The sequence below is a fragment of the Symphodus melops genome, assembly GCF_947650265.1.
Source record: "Symphodus melops genome assembly, chromosome: 2".
Classification (NCBI taxonomy): Eukaryota; Metazoa; Chordata; class Actinopteri; order Labriformes; family Labridae; genus Symphodus; species Symphodus melops.
The window spans coordinates 16893681-16909446 of record NC_136692.1 but is presented as its reverse complement, the minus strand read 5'-3'; the positions used below and the strand labels follow the sequence as shown (position 1 = coordinate 16909446).

The 15766-nt window shown below is 38.4% G+C and overlaps 2 protein-coding genes across 2 annotated transcripts in view; one reads left to right on the top strand and one right to left on the bottom strand.

Annotated features, from left to right (window-relative positions):
- Positions 1-608: 608 nt before the first annotated feature.
- LOC306820055 (uncharacterized protein) lies at positions 609-7832 on the top strand (the record flags this gene model as incomplete). Its single annotated transcript, XM_079337709.1, has 11 exons — positions 609-908; positions 1028-1258; positions 1380-1718; positions 1887-2096; positions 3434-3688; positions 3969-4229; positions 4532-4786; positions 6197-6278; positions 6371-6431; positions 7321-7550; positions 7772-7832. The coding sequence occupies exons 1-11, from the start codon at positions 656-658 to the stop codon at positions 7830-7832; spliced, it is 2238 nt and encodes a 745-aa protein (XP_079193835.1). The 5' UTR covers positions 609-655.
- A 6566-nt stretch (positions 7833-14398) lies between these two features.
- LOC306818893 (complement C3-like) overlaps positions 14399-15766 on the bottom strand; it is a 28719-nt gene continuing 27351 nt past the window's right edge. The window contains exons 39-40 of the mRNA XM_079336624.1: positions 15597-15744; positions 14399-15293 (exon numbers count right to left, since the gene is read on the bottom strand). Coding sequence (XP_079192750.1) covers positions 15149-15293; positions 15597-15744 — 293 coding nt within the window. The 3' untranslated portion in view covers positions 14399-15148. The remainder of the gene's footprint in view (positions 15294-15596; positions 15745-15766) is intronic.

Genomic DNA, 15766 nt, shown 5'->3' with positions numbered 1-15766 from the left:
GCTAACCCTCATTCCCACCACTTTGCAGTTGGCTGCAAACATCCTCGTGAACCAGTTCCTGTTGCCACATGTCTGATGTGTCGTTAGGCAAAACACTTAACCCCAAGTTGCTCTCGCTGCTTTGTCAGTGGAGTACGATGTATGTGTAAGAATGAGATTTGTTACTTCTGATGGTCCCTTCATAACAACCAGGTAGGGGTGACAGGCAGTGTGGAAAATATGGCTTTTGAGTAGTCTGAAGACTAGAAAAGCGCTATACGAGCTCAAGTCCTTTTACGATTTACCAAACAACAGGTAGTAAAACAATGGATCATGGTAAAAATGTATTTCAGATGATAATTTAATGGATGAGATGAATTAATAGGCTTAAAAAAAAAAATCTTAAAACCCCCCCCCAAATAAACTAATGGAAAATTAACAGAGTTAGCAAATAGACACATTGTTTAAGAGGTTGACTGTAGATAATTAATGTTTTCCAAGGCACTTGAAAAAACATTTAATTCTGACATTATTCCTTCTAATTTTAATCCATGTTGTGTTTTATGTCACAGTGGTACAGGGTCGAGATGACTGGGGAGTATCTTACTCTACTCCTTACATATGTGCTTTAAAAGGATCAACAGTGGAAATAAAGTGCATCTACAGATATCCACGGATGACCAATGGCCTGCCTACTAAGGTTGAGAACACATTTTGGTATAGAAAACTTCAGGATAAAGTGCCTTTCGATCTGAGGGCCGACACAGAGTATGCAGGTCGGGTGCAGTATCATTGTGAGGAAAACAATTGCACTCTGAGAATAACAGACCTGAGAGAGAGCGACTCAGCTAATTACAAATTCAGGTTCATGACAAACCAAGAAGGTGGGAGTTTTAGTGGTGCTCATGGAGTCGTTTTGTCTGTAACAGGTAATATTATGTCAAGGTTGGATGTCAGATGCCAAACATCAACAACTCTTAATAAATGACTCATTTTACATTGACATGTGTTGACATTTGAACTTGTATTTTGTACTTCATCAATTCAGGTTTCTGGATTCAGATTTACAACTCACAAACATGCGAAACAAATGACTGCACATGGTCCCATGTTATGTGTGAAAGCAGATGTCGTCTACCTGGTCAAACTTCCAACATCTGGTACAAGAATGGGGAGAAAACTACGAATGTTTTTTATTTTTTTTCTGCAAACAGTTATTCTGCAAACAGTTATTCTTGTGCTGGATATGGATATGAAGAATCACCCTCACCTTCAGTTTGTGAGTTTATACTACAGATTATCAAGACGGTGCTGTTGGGAATTTTTGAGATACTCTATAATTCTGTGACATTATTGTTTATTTGACACGGGAAGCCTCATTTATATCTTTTATTTTTAAGGTGGTCATGGTCAATCGTGCAACATAGTGATGTACGATGACAGATCAATCTGTGCCTTCAAAGGCTCAACAGTGGACATTTCCTGCACTTACAACAGTCAAAGGAGTACCACATCAACATTCTGGTTCAGTCATAAACAAAGTCAAGAGGGAAGTGGGGACCTGCGTAAAGCCTCCCAGTATACAGATCGTGTTGAGGTTATTGAAACAGAGAGAGGACGCTCCACTCTGAGAATCTCTGACCTGAGAGAGAGCGATTCAGCAGAATATCGCTTCAAATTCAGAACAAGAAATTTTGAATGGAAGAGCAAATTACCTGGAACATCTCTGACTGTCAAAGGTATGCAATAAGTTGTCATCATTGATTGTATACTAAAAGTGAATGTATATCGATTCAGCTATACAGTAGCAGCTTACACGTATATCAACTGGCTAGAAGAGGGTAATGTTTTAAAAACAACTGTCTGTTATTCATTGTTAAATTAACCAGACTTTTCTTTGTTCACAGATCCAGATTTACAGGTCCAGTTGATCTGGTCTTCTATGGGTCCAAAGCTCATTTGTCACAGCAGCTGTATTCATGGAGGTCGCTCTCCCTTCGTTTGGTTCAACAATGGAACAAAAATAATCAACGAAATCTCTTCATCTTATCAAGGAATAGTCGACCCTGCAGACATTTATTCCTGTGCATACGAGGGATATCACTCTTCTTCCGTGTGTGAGTCATCTCAACTTGTTACCCACAAATTGAATTTGACGGAATCTTTAGTGAAGTCACAATACTTACAGGAAACAATTCACATCACATCAATGTTTGAATGTAACAGATTGCTATATTTGTTTATTTGTATATGCACGATATGTAAATAGGCATGAACATGCTAGCAGTTAAATTATTTCATTATAAGATGATCATCTTATTCGGAGGGTGGCATTAGCTCAGTCCATAGGGACTTGGGTTGGGAAATGGAGGGTTGAAAACCGGAGGGTTGCCGACTGAAGTCCTGATGAGGACCAAAATATAGAAGTTGGTTTGGTAGCTGCAGGTGCCAGACCACTTCTCGAGCACTGCCGAGCAAGGCACCAAACCCCCACCAGCTCAAGCGACGCTTCCAGTGGGGTCAGCCGCTGCACTCTAACATCTCTCTATTAATGCATGTCCACAGGTCCTGCTTGTGCACGTGTGTGTGAGCATGTCTCTAAAATAATAAGAGCGAACCACAATTTCCCCCTCGGGGATCAATAAGTTTATAAAATAACATATAAAAATATATTATTTTTTAAATGTTTGTCAATACATTTTAACTGACTTTAAAATATATATTTTGAACTTAGCTAATTTCAGCTGCTATATGGTGTAACTTCACCAAACAAGTATTTTAGTTGAAAGTCAGTCAAAATTCAACATGATACACAACATATCCCAAGACTCGAATCATTCTTTAGACCAATGTATGGACATATGGGTTATATTATTTTAATCATGTCTCTCAGAAATGTGTCTTTTTTTCCCATTTTAAATCATAGTGTTGTGGATAAAGTAAACAAAAAGGTACAATGAAGTTTTTGAACACTAGTACCACCAGAGTAATTGTTTTTCATGTAAATGACCTCTAAACCCACAGCAAAAAAAAATTTATCAGAACTTTTTTCAAGCTTCCTGATCTGGAAGACATTTTCCTTAACATATTCAGTTGTCAGCGTATACAACCCTTAAGAGGATCATATGTATGCTCATAACACATGGAGTGAAGTTATAATAGGCTGTATAGCTGGAACCTCTTCAATGACATAGAAAGTTCCCCTGAACCTATTTAGATAACCATAAAGCAATAAAGCAATGTTTTCATGTTTGGAACCTTCCTCTATGCATTTTGCACATGCACAAGAATGCACAGGCAGGATTCACATCAAGATATTGGCTTTAACACTTACTCCAGTTGATTTTTTTTATTCCTCTGAAAGAAACACTTACATTTACAAGCCATTTAATGTCAACAAGTATAGGCAGATTGACATGTTTGTATCACTGAGTGTTCACATTATTTCCTTCAGATGCCCCGACACCTCTGTCAGTTCTGATGATCCCGCCTGGTGACATAATGAGGAACAGTTCAGTGACTCTGACTTGTAGCAGTGAAGCTAACCCAGAGCCTAAATATACCTGGTACAAGAACAACCAAGTACTGTTCACAGAACCACAGCTTTTCCTCCACTCTGTCCAGTCTGCTGACTCTGGGGAGTATTACTGTACAGCCGAGAACATGCTGGGAAGGAGGAAATCAAAATATGTTCTTTTGAGCGTGAAATGTAAGTGTCAGCCTCTTCAAGTCCAACAAAAAGCTTTAATCTGCCAGGCATATTGTACAGTATCTCCTTTAAAGGGGTAGGCCTTATCCTCTCTCCACACATTCAACATTCAGATAGCGTTTCAGTAGATGATTTTTTTTTTTTTTGTCAGTATTTGTATAAATATTAGCAACATTTCTTAGTGGTTTAAAACAGTCAAATTCAATATATCTGCTTTAAAGTTTTACATGTTGCAAGCCTCCTTGAGTTTTTAATATTTTAAATCAAATTCCTCTTCCAGATTGTCCACAGTCTGCAACTTTGTCAGTGAGTCCCTCGGCTGAAATAGTGGAGGGCAGTTCAGTTACTCTGACCTGTAGCAGTGATGCGAACCCAGCAGCTAATTATACCTGGTACAAGGAGAACCACAAACTGCATCAAGGACAGGAAAGCACTTATTATTTCCCCAACATCAGCTCAGAGGACATAGGGCTCTACTACTGCAAGTCTGAAAACCAATACGGAAAAGTCAACTCCACTTCTCTACTTTTAGACGTTCAATGTGAGTAAAAAAGTTCCTAAAGTTTTCCCCATGCTCAAATTCTGATGGGTAAGCTGACAGGAGCTCCCACTGCACATATCTGCTTAGTTTGCTTTTGGTTTGTTGTTTTATATTCATTTTATTAATGTTTTGGGCCGTGGGGTTACACAGAAATCTGATATCAGTTAGAAGATAACGTAAAGAGCCAAACAGAGAATACAGAATCTGAGCAAATTTTGCGTGAAGGCTTGCAGTGTGAATTCAGAGAGGAAGCCCCTCATCAGGTTGACAGACATGATGTGAACTATAATATTTCCCTCCAGATGGTCCAAAGCTTCCCTCTGTAACTATACATCTCTCTGCTGAGGTCGTGGAGGGCAGTTTGGTCACTCTGACATGTAGCAGTGACGCGAACCCAGCAGCTAATTACACATGGTACAAGGAGAATGAAGACTCACCTAAAGCTTCAGGACCGATCTTCACCATCAGTGACTTCAGGGCAGAACACAACGGAAATTATTACTGTGAAGCCCAGAACACAGTAGGAAGTCACACGTCTGCCTTGATGTCTGTGCCAGGTGAGTGACTGGTTACTGGTCCATTTACATACCAGGTTTCAAACTTATACCTGTGATGTTGACTGCTAGCTAGAAAGCTAAACAACATCAAATTCTTGTGGTTTATAGATCACCATGTTTGAGTAGTCAGAATCAAAATGTGTTCAGTGTTCATTTTGTTAACTTAAATAAGAGAATTAACATTGTCAACAACTGTTTTTCCATATAGGAGCCAAACATGTCTTTTGGTAAACAAAATAATGATACATGTGTTTTGATTTTTTTAACCGGATGAAACAGGATTAAAAATGTTAGTTGTGGTCTGATGTTGAAATCTATATGTCCCACCACTGTAAATCTAATCTGTGAGCCAATTAAAAAACAAGCAGGAGTGTGCTAACACTTACAGGCATAGCGCAGGAGGAACGTGTGTATGTGAGGAGTAGAGGGACAGAGATCAATCACAACAAGCGTTTTAGCCTTAACAGACTTGAGGTTAAAAAAAGAGATACAAAAATACATCTTATTTTAGTAGGGCTCACCTGGTAAAAGAAAGGTTAAAGCTTCCCTTAATAAAGATGAATAAAAAGGTGACATTGGTTGCTTTTATGTGCTAAAAATGTATGTCTGTGGTAGTAGCAAAAGTACTCTTAGGACACAATAAGAGTGTCCCATGACAAGTAAATGTTAATTCAAAGTATGTCAGTATTTTCATCAGTATATTAAAGTATTTAAAGTGCAATGACATGTTCAGAATGTACGGAATTGTGGTAAAGACACTCAGGCCATAAGAAATCAAATAAGCCTGAGCAGGAGTGGTCCAAACAAGAGATCCTCACAATTTTTTCCTTGAGAAACACACATGCAGAAGTGCCATAGTGCACCTGCAATAACGGGATGAGTTGAAGCTGGCATGTGGATTTTTTTGGTTACCGCATCCTTCATGTCTGTATTTTCTGTCCATCTGGTTTGTGTGATTGATTAGAAATTAATGTATTTTTTTTATTGCGTGCATATCATCTCAGCTAGCATAAGATGCAAGGTGGACCAAACGTTACTGTGCAAGTGTGCAATGAGGCCAGGTATGACAGTTAGCTCTCTTTTAGGAATAACATTTATAATAACAAAAAGAGAATATGATAGGATTTTTTTGGATACTTGTAATTTAGTTTATATATTTACACGTTTATGAAACAAATTTCATGGTATGTATTGGCTGCTTTATCATAATGAATATGAGCTATCATGCGAGTCACCAAAGGTTTCTGATTACTAGTCTTGAAAACAAGATCAAGCTTTTAAGGTCATGATTATGAAAGGAAATCTATACAAACCTCGGAAAGCTTATTATGGAGCAATTATGTAAACTGTTTGTACTTAAACATTCCTTAATTCCTCTATCAGTTGCCAACATTCTCTCTCATTATCCAGGCGCAAGGACATTGGCAGCTGTAGGAACAATCTCTGCCCTTCTCCTAGCTATCATTCTCCTCATTGTCTTTCTTTGGATAAGGTGAGGAATTGTGTGTCTCTATGACTATTGTCAGTTATGTATCTTCTATACTCCTGCTTTTCATTCGTTTTATTCCTAATCTTCCCATCCAGGAGAAAGAGGTCCTTCACACAACAATCTAAAGGTAGTAAGAGACCCAATAACAGAGAACAGGTGAGAAAGGATGAATCCATGTATTTAATTATTAACAAAAGTGTCTGATTGCAGATATATAAAAGCAGATTGTTACTTTCCCAGAAAAAAATATGAAACATTTTCAGCGTTTGAGGGTATTTCTCATAATATGACAAATATTTACCTCTCACACATGGGTACAAATAAAATAACCCAAACCTCTCTGAATATCCATTACTGCTATTGGAATAGTCTCAGAAAGGGAATTTTGAAATATTTCAAGGAATTACCAAGTCCTTAAAAATGTATGTTGGGACCTCTTATTTTAAAAAGTTGCATAGATGTCTGCTAAGGACAAAACAACATGTTTTTGTATTAGTGCATGGATATGATACAGTTATATTAATTACCCTCAATTTCCAGTTAATTACCAAAAATTCCCACAATTCCCATGGAAAGTTTCTGATTTGGAATATTTCCAAAATTACCAAGCTAAACTTCCCATGGAAAGTTTCCGTAAATTTACCAGAAACTTTCCACCCCTTTGCAACCCTCGTTAGGATCAGAAAAGTTACAATTCACAATAAAGAGCATTGAGTTACGTGGCAAGAAAATATCAGTTTGTCTCCAGGAATTGTAATTTAAAAAAAGATAACCTAGATTAAATATTATTAAAAATTATTTTATTTAAAGTAAGAATGTAAGATATTTTACATACAAATGTATTCTGTGTAATTGTCTCTCTGGGTTATGACCATGTACAATGAGTGAGTGAATCAGAGTAGCGGAGGTGTCATCAAACAGCAGTTTGTGGTTTAATGCCTGAGCTCAAGGGCGACATCTACTGGGTTGAAATGTCAAACATTCTTCCTTAAAGTCATGTTGTGCAACGTAGTTTAATATGCTTGAATTCTGTTTGTTCAATCAGCAAAATATAGGTCAAGTATATGAGAACTTGTCAGCTGCAGCAGAGAGACGACGACAAGAACAGCAGGATCCCCTTCGCAATACCAGTATCCGCTTCTGTCAAAACCAAGCAGATGTTCTTTACTCTAATGTCAGGCCAGCTTGGTCCCACAGACGAACACAGAAAAGGGACAGAGAGGATCAAATTGAATATGCAACTGTCAAAATTGAGACTGCCAGTAGACTTCCAAGGTGAGATTCTCCTATAAAATCACATTTGAAATTGCAATGTGTATATATATATATATGTGTGTGTGTGTGTGTGTGTGTGTGTGTGTGTGTGTGTGTGTGTGTGTGTATGTATATATTTGCATATATATTATGCAAATATATAGTACATGTATAGTGCACCACAAAAAAACAAAAACAGATGTTTTTTGTTACTTTTATGTCCCCATTATACATGTGACTAGGGTGCGAAAGACCCAGTGGGGGAGGTCTGAGGATCTCCCCCAGAAAATTTTGGAAGCCTAAAATTAATTTTCCTGCATTCTGATCCGTTTTTATGCACCAATGTGTCCCTTTTCTGAAAAACAATTATGATCCAATATTTTGAATTACATTCTAAGTGATTGGTTGATAGATGAACCAGTCGGGGCTTAGACTCCAATAGTCCTTCCTTCTTTCCTTCCTTCCTTCCTTCATTAATTCCTTACATCCTATCTACACATCTACCCATCTATGAACTAAAAAAACCCTTAACCATCCATCCTTTGTAAGTTTTATCATCTTGTCAAAGGTTTTGCTGACCTTCCACTGTCTTACATTAAGCTCTGCCTGTAGCATATTTAATTTAGTTCATTACAGTTTTTCAAAAAATCTGCACAAATGAACTGCTTGCTCTTTCTCTACTCAACCAGTAGTCTTGCTGACTACACCTACAGTGACTTAACCGACTGGTTCAAACCATTTATCATATAATTGATTAGGTTAGGCCAAAAAAAGAACTTTGTTAGCTGTAGGAGGCAATTCTTATTCGTGTAAAAATATTTAATTGACATTGACAGTGTGTTTCAGATGATAATTATTTCTGAAATTGTTCTTTGATGATCTTGCTTTGGGGGAGGAAAATTACAGGTTGTTGCTGGAAGAATCATTGTTGTTTTCTGTTGTAATTATTAGTAGTTATTAGTAGTGTTGTTGTTTTTTTTCCATTTCCTCCTACAAGGAAAAAAAGGACTTCTAAGGCTAAAAAGAGACAGGACAACATGGTAAGAATATTGATTTATATCATAGTAGTACAAAATATGTATTCATCCTGCTGTCTAATAAACTTAAATGTGCAATATATAGAATACCTGTTGAATACATTGGTGCTGCTAATGGACCAGTGGTAGAGTTGGACAACTTTCAACCAGAAGGTTGGGGGTTTGATCTATAGCTCCTGCAGCCACATGTTGACGTGCTTTTGGGCAAAACACTTAACCGCAAGTTGCTCCCATTACTATGTCAGGGGAAGAGAATGGACATAACTGAACAAGTTAATAATGATGGAAACTTTATACAAAAGCCTCTGCCATCAGTGTGTGAATCATTTGTGACCTGCATTGTGAAAAGTGCTTTGAGTAGTCAGAAGACTAAGATTGTACAATACAATCTTAAATCTACTTAGCATTCTGGTGAGGCAAATATTTCAGTCAAAAACTAATCAGCTAACATGTTACAAGCAGTTACTGTACAGTGTGTTACTCAAACTCATTTTGTCCACTTAATCAGAAACCACCAGGGGAGCAGGATGACCTTCAATATGCCAGTGTGTACTTTTCTAAACCCAGCAGACCAGCTCTGCCCTGCAGACACACAGAGCAACAGGATGTCACTGAGTACGCAGCTGTGAAACTTAACAGCGCCAGTGCTGCCATGAGAGGAGCTGCTATTAACAAAGGCACATCATCCTCATAAAAACAATATAAACATTATATTGTTATCAGTTTTTCGGGTTCTATTGTTATTATGAAGACTTGGTATGATGGAATCCTATTTTTTCTTACTTGAATTTTCCCATACACTGTAATAAATGATTCTGTAGTCATGTACATTTAACTTAATATATCAGATTAAATGTATTCAATATAAATGCGTCCTTTATTTTGTGGCAATTATTTAAGTAACTTTCAAACAAAAATGTTTAAGATCGTATCTGCTTATTTTAGTTGCAGTAAATATAATCTGTTTAGGTAATTCTAAACTAAGAGAATTTTTAATGAATCCAACTCAACAGAATTAGCCAGTTTTTAGTTGACGAGCACTTCCTGTTATTTTGCGCCTTTTTTCTGCTTTTATATTCAGCAACTATCGTCTGGTCACAGGACATAAAGAAAGTGTGAATAATTTAACTCAGCAATTTCATTTGGTTGACAAAGGAGAGTTATTTTATACTGTAATGTTAATGACAACTTGTGGGTGTATGCTGCACGTTACAGTCTATGATGCTACCTTACAAAAGAATTAGCAAGCAAAGTAATCCAGAGAGACAGAGACACTGTTGAGGTAAATTATGCATGTTGTGTTAATGTCGGCTATAGTGTGATGATATTGCGACACGATACCAGAAAGATGTCACGAGTATTTGCACAAAGAAAACAATAAGCTTTATTTGAAAGTTGCATTGAAAGCAATTGCTGTTAATCTACGGCCAATTTTCTACACTAAAATACTGTTGTGATCTAAAACACTTAAGAACTGTAGTTAGCAATGCATCATGGGATGCTTACCTTGAAGCAAACTGACAAAGGCCATAAACAGTTTACTGATGTTTTAAATCACAGGACGCTACAGTATTTATTTTTAAAGAGGGTGTTGCCTTGAGAACTTGGAGCGCGATCACTCGTGTGGTATGTTAAGTTGTTTGTCTTTTGTTTCTAAAAATATGCTACTGCTTATTTTTCTCAATTAATTTTCTTTAATAAAATATCGAAAGTCATCAACTCCTCAATGGAGAATCTTTGGAGGATCATTTGAATTGCAGTTTTCAGAGAAGGAAACAGAGGACATGTGCTACACACCAACGAGACCTGCTTCATCAACATGCATCGGATTTTAAAACTACAAATTAGACTTATTGATATCTTATATATTTTTCTTAACTTCATTTGATTTCATTGATATTGCAGAGGATGTTTGATTCAAAGAGATCCTCAGTAGCATTAGCTTGTTTAGGTATTAATTGTCAACAAGTAATTTGTGAGGGAGGCTTAGATTTACACTGTGTAAAAATATTACTTCTGGGCAGTTTTAGTTGTACTGAGGTCAAAATGATTACAGCCGAATGGTGAGAGGACCGAAACTCATTAACCCGGCAATTTATCACAAAGAGGTAAAGGCAGAGGGAGGGAAACACAACAGCCTGCTGGTAATGGATTTATACCAAACTCAAGTGAAGTAATTAGAATTCTGTGGGAAGACAGGATGGCTTAAAGTAAATGTTCCATATTTGAATTATTAATCAAACTTTTATTGAAATTTGTGCCAAATCTTTAATTAAGTCCGAATTTATGTGTGGGAATCAACCGGAGCGTCCCGGAGAAAAAAACCCACGCAGACCCAGTGTGAACACGTCAAGTCCTGACGGGCAGAAACCAGCCGGCTTCAGACTGTCAGGACTCTACATGTCCCCACTGTGACTGCTTGGCCTGTTACAGCCGGTGTGTCGTTGCAGCTGGAGGTTGGGGAGGTGATAGAGAGGCTGAGGTGGTCACATACGGAGCAGCAACTGTTTTTTTCAGATGCTTGTATTAGCGGCGACAACTTGGAGTGAAGGCCTTCTTGATCTTTCTCCATGTAGAGATCTTCTCCTGCTCGCACAGTTTTTCCTCCTCTGCTGCTGGTTTAGCGGACAGCTCAAGACTCTTCTCAGGTTGAAGCCTGATCTCCTCCAATTCCTTCTGGAGGCTCTCAGCCCTCAGCCGTTGGGCCTCCTCTTGTTTTTGGAGGTCCTCTACCTTGTTCTGCAGCTTCTCATTGGTCGCCTCTTGTGCTGCCAGTTTGGAGGACAGCTCCAGACTCTCCTCATGTTGAAACCTGATCTCCTCCAGTTCCTTCTTGAGGCTCTCAGCCCTCCACCACTGGGTCTCCTCTTTTTTGTAGAGGTCCCTCACCTTCTTCTGCAGCTTCTCGTTGGTCGCCTGTTGTGCTGCCAGTTTGGAGGACAGCTCCTGACACCTGCTCTTCATTTCCTCCAGCTGGTTCTTTAAGGTCAGAGTTTGCTCCGAGGTCTTAAAGCCGCTGCTGAAGGATTCTTGCAGCTTTGGGCCACTTGAGTCTTTCTCCTGGAGTGCAGAGATGACACTGATGAGCTCCTCCTTGGTTTTAGAAGAGTAATCAAGCATGTCTGGTTGTCTCTCAGAGGACAGATTCAGGTGCTTCATTTCGTCTTTTAATGTCCTGTTCTCTTTTTCACACTCCAGCCTCTTCGCTTTCTCTAACTTCAAATTTTTCTTCCAACTCCTTGATGATCTGCAGGTTTTTTGCTGACCCGGTTCTGTTCAGATCTTTCTGCCTATTCAGATGGGTTTCCAGACGAATCAGTTCGATCTTCAGGTCTGCGATCGTCTGAAAGTCTGTTGGGTTTCCCTGATTTGATGGACGATGGGGAACACCCTGGTTTTGCCAGTGGGGCTGCCAGCTCCCTCCTTCCCTCCTTTGACGGGAAGTTTGAGCTTCCCTGCGCTGGGATCTGTTGTGCTGCATGACTGTTCGTAGCTGGAACAAGACCTTGGATGTAGTACTATTTGTGTAGTTGTTGATAAGTCTGTTCGACAATGTTGTTTCTCAGAATGAGTCAGTGAACTGTTAAAGTCTCAGAATGAGTGTGTGAACTGCTCGTCTCAGGCTGCATCCGTGAACTGAAGAGGGTTCTGGTCAGAGCTGGTATTTATAAGATTGCTTTGATGTCACAAGTTCCAGAATTGCTGTGATCTTTTCCTAAACATTCTATCACCATGACAACATAACATAACATTTAAATCAGTGCTGGTTAATTCAACATGGCCGCCCCCAGCATTAACATTAGATACAACCCGACGCTAATGGCTGAAATAAAAGGACTTGTACCTCAGTCTTTTGGAGCTTACAAAAGAAACTTTATTGACACTGGTCAACGCTCCGTCCTGATTTAACTTGTGTTTCGAGTGCTCAGGTCTACACAGTGTGAGCAGATTATCGTGAACTTTGGTTGTAGATCGTGAGCGATACAGTTGCACAGTGCGAGATGACATCGTACAGAGAACGCTCAGGAGCTTTCTCTGAAGACAGTAGGGCTAAACAGTTTGTTACCGGATGATAAAATCCTGTTCGTTTTCTCCATACCCGATTTGATTGTTCGCCATGACGTCATAACCATCACAGCTAGAGTGACCACGAGCTACCCGAGTGTAAAATGACGATTTATGCTCCTGTAGGAGACTCTCATCTGATATCAACCTCGTTTGAAGAAAAAGATTTATTCTCCATATCTACTGAAAGAACTACACAACCCACAATCATAGAGTGTCACAGCCATAGGCGTCTACGTATATTATGATAGGCTGTAAAGGAGTGAGATACCTGATTGGCTGCAGACAACTCCCTTTTAGAAAAAAAACACATTTGTGGATCGGAGTTACGCTCGATGAGTCTCAAAACTCAAATTAAAAGCACTGAGACAAATGCGCATTTGACAATTCATATATGTAACAACTTCCAAAAATGTATTTTAGATTTGTACATTTGTGAATCATCACAAATGTGTTTACAAATCTTATTTTCATATATAATTTTTTTTGTATTTATATATGAATTGAAACACATTTGTGTGTGCATTGAAAATGCATTTGTGTATCGAGTCGTATTTATATACAACTCCCAAATACATTTGTGAGTCCTTATTCGTGCAGTTATTTATTTCTGTGTGCATTTATTCATTATGAGACTGTTCTGACTCCATACATCAACAGTTGTTGGAACCACCATGTTTGTTGTCCTTGCTGTCATACTCCTCTTTGTCTTCATATTGATTAGGTAAGAACTTTGCTTTTCAGTTTACCCAGATGCTCTAAGCCTATTCAAAGTTTAAACAAAAAAAGCACACCCTGAATGTCATCAAAATCTCTCATTGTGTACACACAACAATTTTGAGTAAAGAAGGTAAGAGGTGAAGGTAGGCTGGTTGACGTTGATTCATTTTGTTTACCTTTTCACTCAATACTTGAAAATCCTTTTTTTTTTTGATCCTTCTAAACAGGAAGAAAAGGGTGTCCAAGCAACTGTGTGGAGAGAGACCAGAAGACAACAGGGAGCAGGTATGAAAACGAATAAGAGACTATTGTCACTTCTAAATGTGGGTTCACACATTCAGATGAAAAAAACCCTCACAAACCTGAATAATGATTAATAAAGAAACCAATTACAATATTGATACTGTCTGGAGGCTAATAGTACTGCTTCATTGATCAGAGATACACAAACAGTGAGAGCAGCCATGCCAAATTAATGAATCAATCATTTGACATTTCTTTTAAGTGCAACCCTCTAAATCACAATAATTGCGTCTATGCAGTGTTTACCAACTCAGGGTCAGCAGGACGAGCAGGACGACCTTCATTATTCCTGTGTTAAGTTCACCAAGAAGCAGGCAGATTCTCTCTGCTCCAACATCAGACCAGCTCAACGCCACAGACGCAACGAGGAAGAACAGCGTGAAGGTGTTGAATATTCTGCTGTCAAATTTGACAAGAGCCCTGCTGCCCTGAACTGAGCAGCTCCTGTCCTACTGTATATACATATTTAGCTTATTAAAGCAGAAGTCACATGACTCTTCGTACAGAACAGTCTGTGAACACACCATTATATTCAGATACGTTTTTTTTATGTAGAGATAAAAATAATACATGAGAGCTCAAACCTGTCTTTTGTAATAATACAAAAGACAGGTTTGTTGTAAACAATTATTTAATCGTTTTATTCTACTGTATCTCCTAACCTTTCCAACATGGTTTCATTATTGTTAGGTGGGCGCTTCTGTTTCTGTGTTAAATGTAAAAGGAAAACATTGTGAAAAAGACTGTGGATCATCTTAGATTTATTTAGCTGGGGGTCTATCAACATAATATACATTACAGACAGTTGCTCAAACATGCTTGACCAAGATCTCACAATGACTGACACATGCTGACCAGGACCTTGCAGTCACTGGCCAAGTATTCATCTAGACAGTGTTGTTTATATTCTGCTCGGAAGTAAAACCTGCAAATTCTTTACTATTTGTGTACTTCTGTATTAGGCTAGACAACAGACTGTTGGCCCCAAACCAAATTTGCCTTTGCTGCGATGATGAGATCACTTACACATGTACGTATTACAGCTTCACAAACCGAAAAGAACCATGAAAACCATGAAAGTACGTACTAACAATTATCTGAGCTGATATCCTTTTATTTTTATAGGAGGACTTATTTTTATGATATGTTTACCTTCCTTTATGGAGGCAATAATAATGAACTATGTATCAATGATGACCTTTTTATGTGGAATCTATCTCTTTCTTTTATCAACAACATGTGTCATGTATACATCTTTAAGTAGCCATTGTAACTGTTTTACCATTTGCACTTTAACACTTAAAACAAAGCTATAATAACCTTGAACAGGCTGTTCTGTTTCCTTTTAGTATTATTATATTCTTACAGCAGAACTTTATAGTTCATGTTGCATCATCACAGTTGGGAAAGATTTTATGGGTAGGTGGCCATAACTCTACTTGTAGTTCTTTTTTTGCATTTTGAATGTTATTATTCACTTATTGCAAAAGCTGACTACTGCCTGCAGCCGTTGACAGACAGTTCATATGTTGTATCATCGAGGCTCTTGCATTTGGCCTGCAGGCTGGGATTGCTGGAGCACTCTGCAGATGAAGGCCAGGGCTCAACCCAGGTGTCTTTTCCTAACATATAGATGTACCTGAAAGTCAGGAAGCAAACAAAAAGGGAGGAAAGACAGTTAAGTTTGACTTCATATAGATCCTGCTGTGTTTAAGCACCATAATAATGATTTTTTTAATGCAATTATCTCAAAAAAAATCTTCTGTAGTAATTATTTCCAGTCCACGTTCAACCTTGAGCTTGATAATAAGGTTTACATTTAAATAAAACACATCAGCACATAGTCAGAACCATTAATTCTTTAGTTTACCATGGAAGTAAACTTCTCAATTTTTTCCAAAACTTTTGGCATAAACATCTTTATTTATTTTGCTCTCCTTACTTGTTGGTTTCACTATCAATGTCCCATTGGTCCACTTTGGGGCCGATGATGAGATACTGGGAGCCCGGCCTCAGGTTGAGAACCTCTCTGCAGCCTCCATGAGACAGGAAAATCCGCTTTTCTCCCACTTCAACTCCAGCCTCCAGACCTTGATGGCAGGAGGAAGAGGT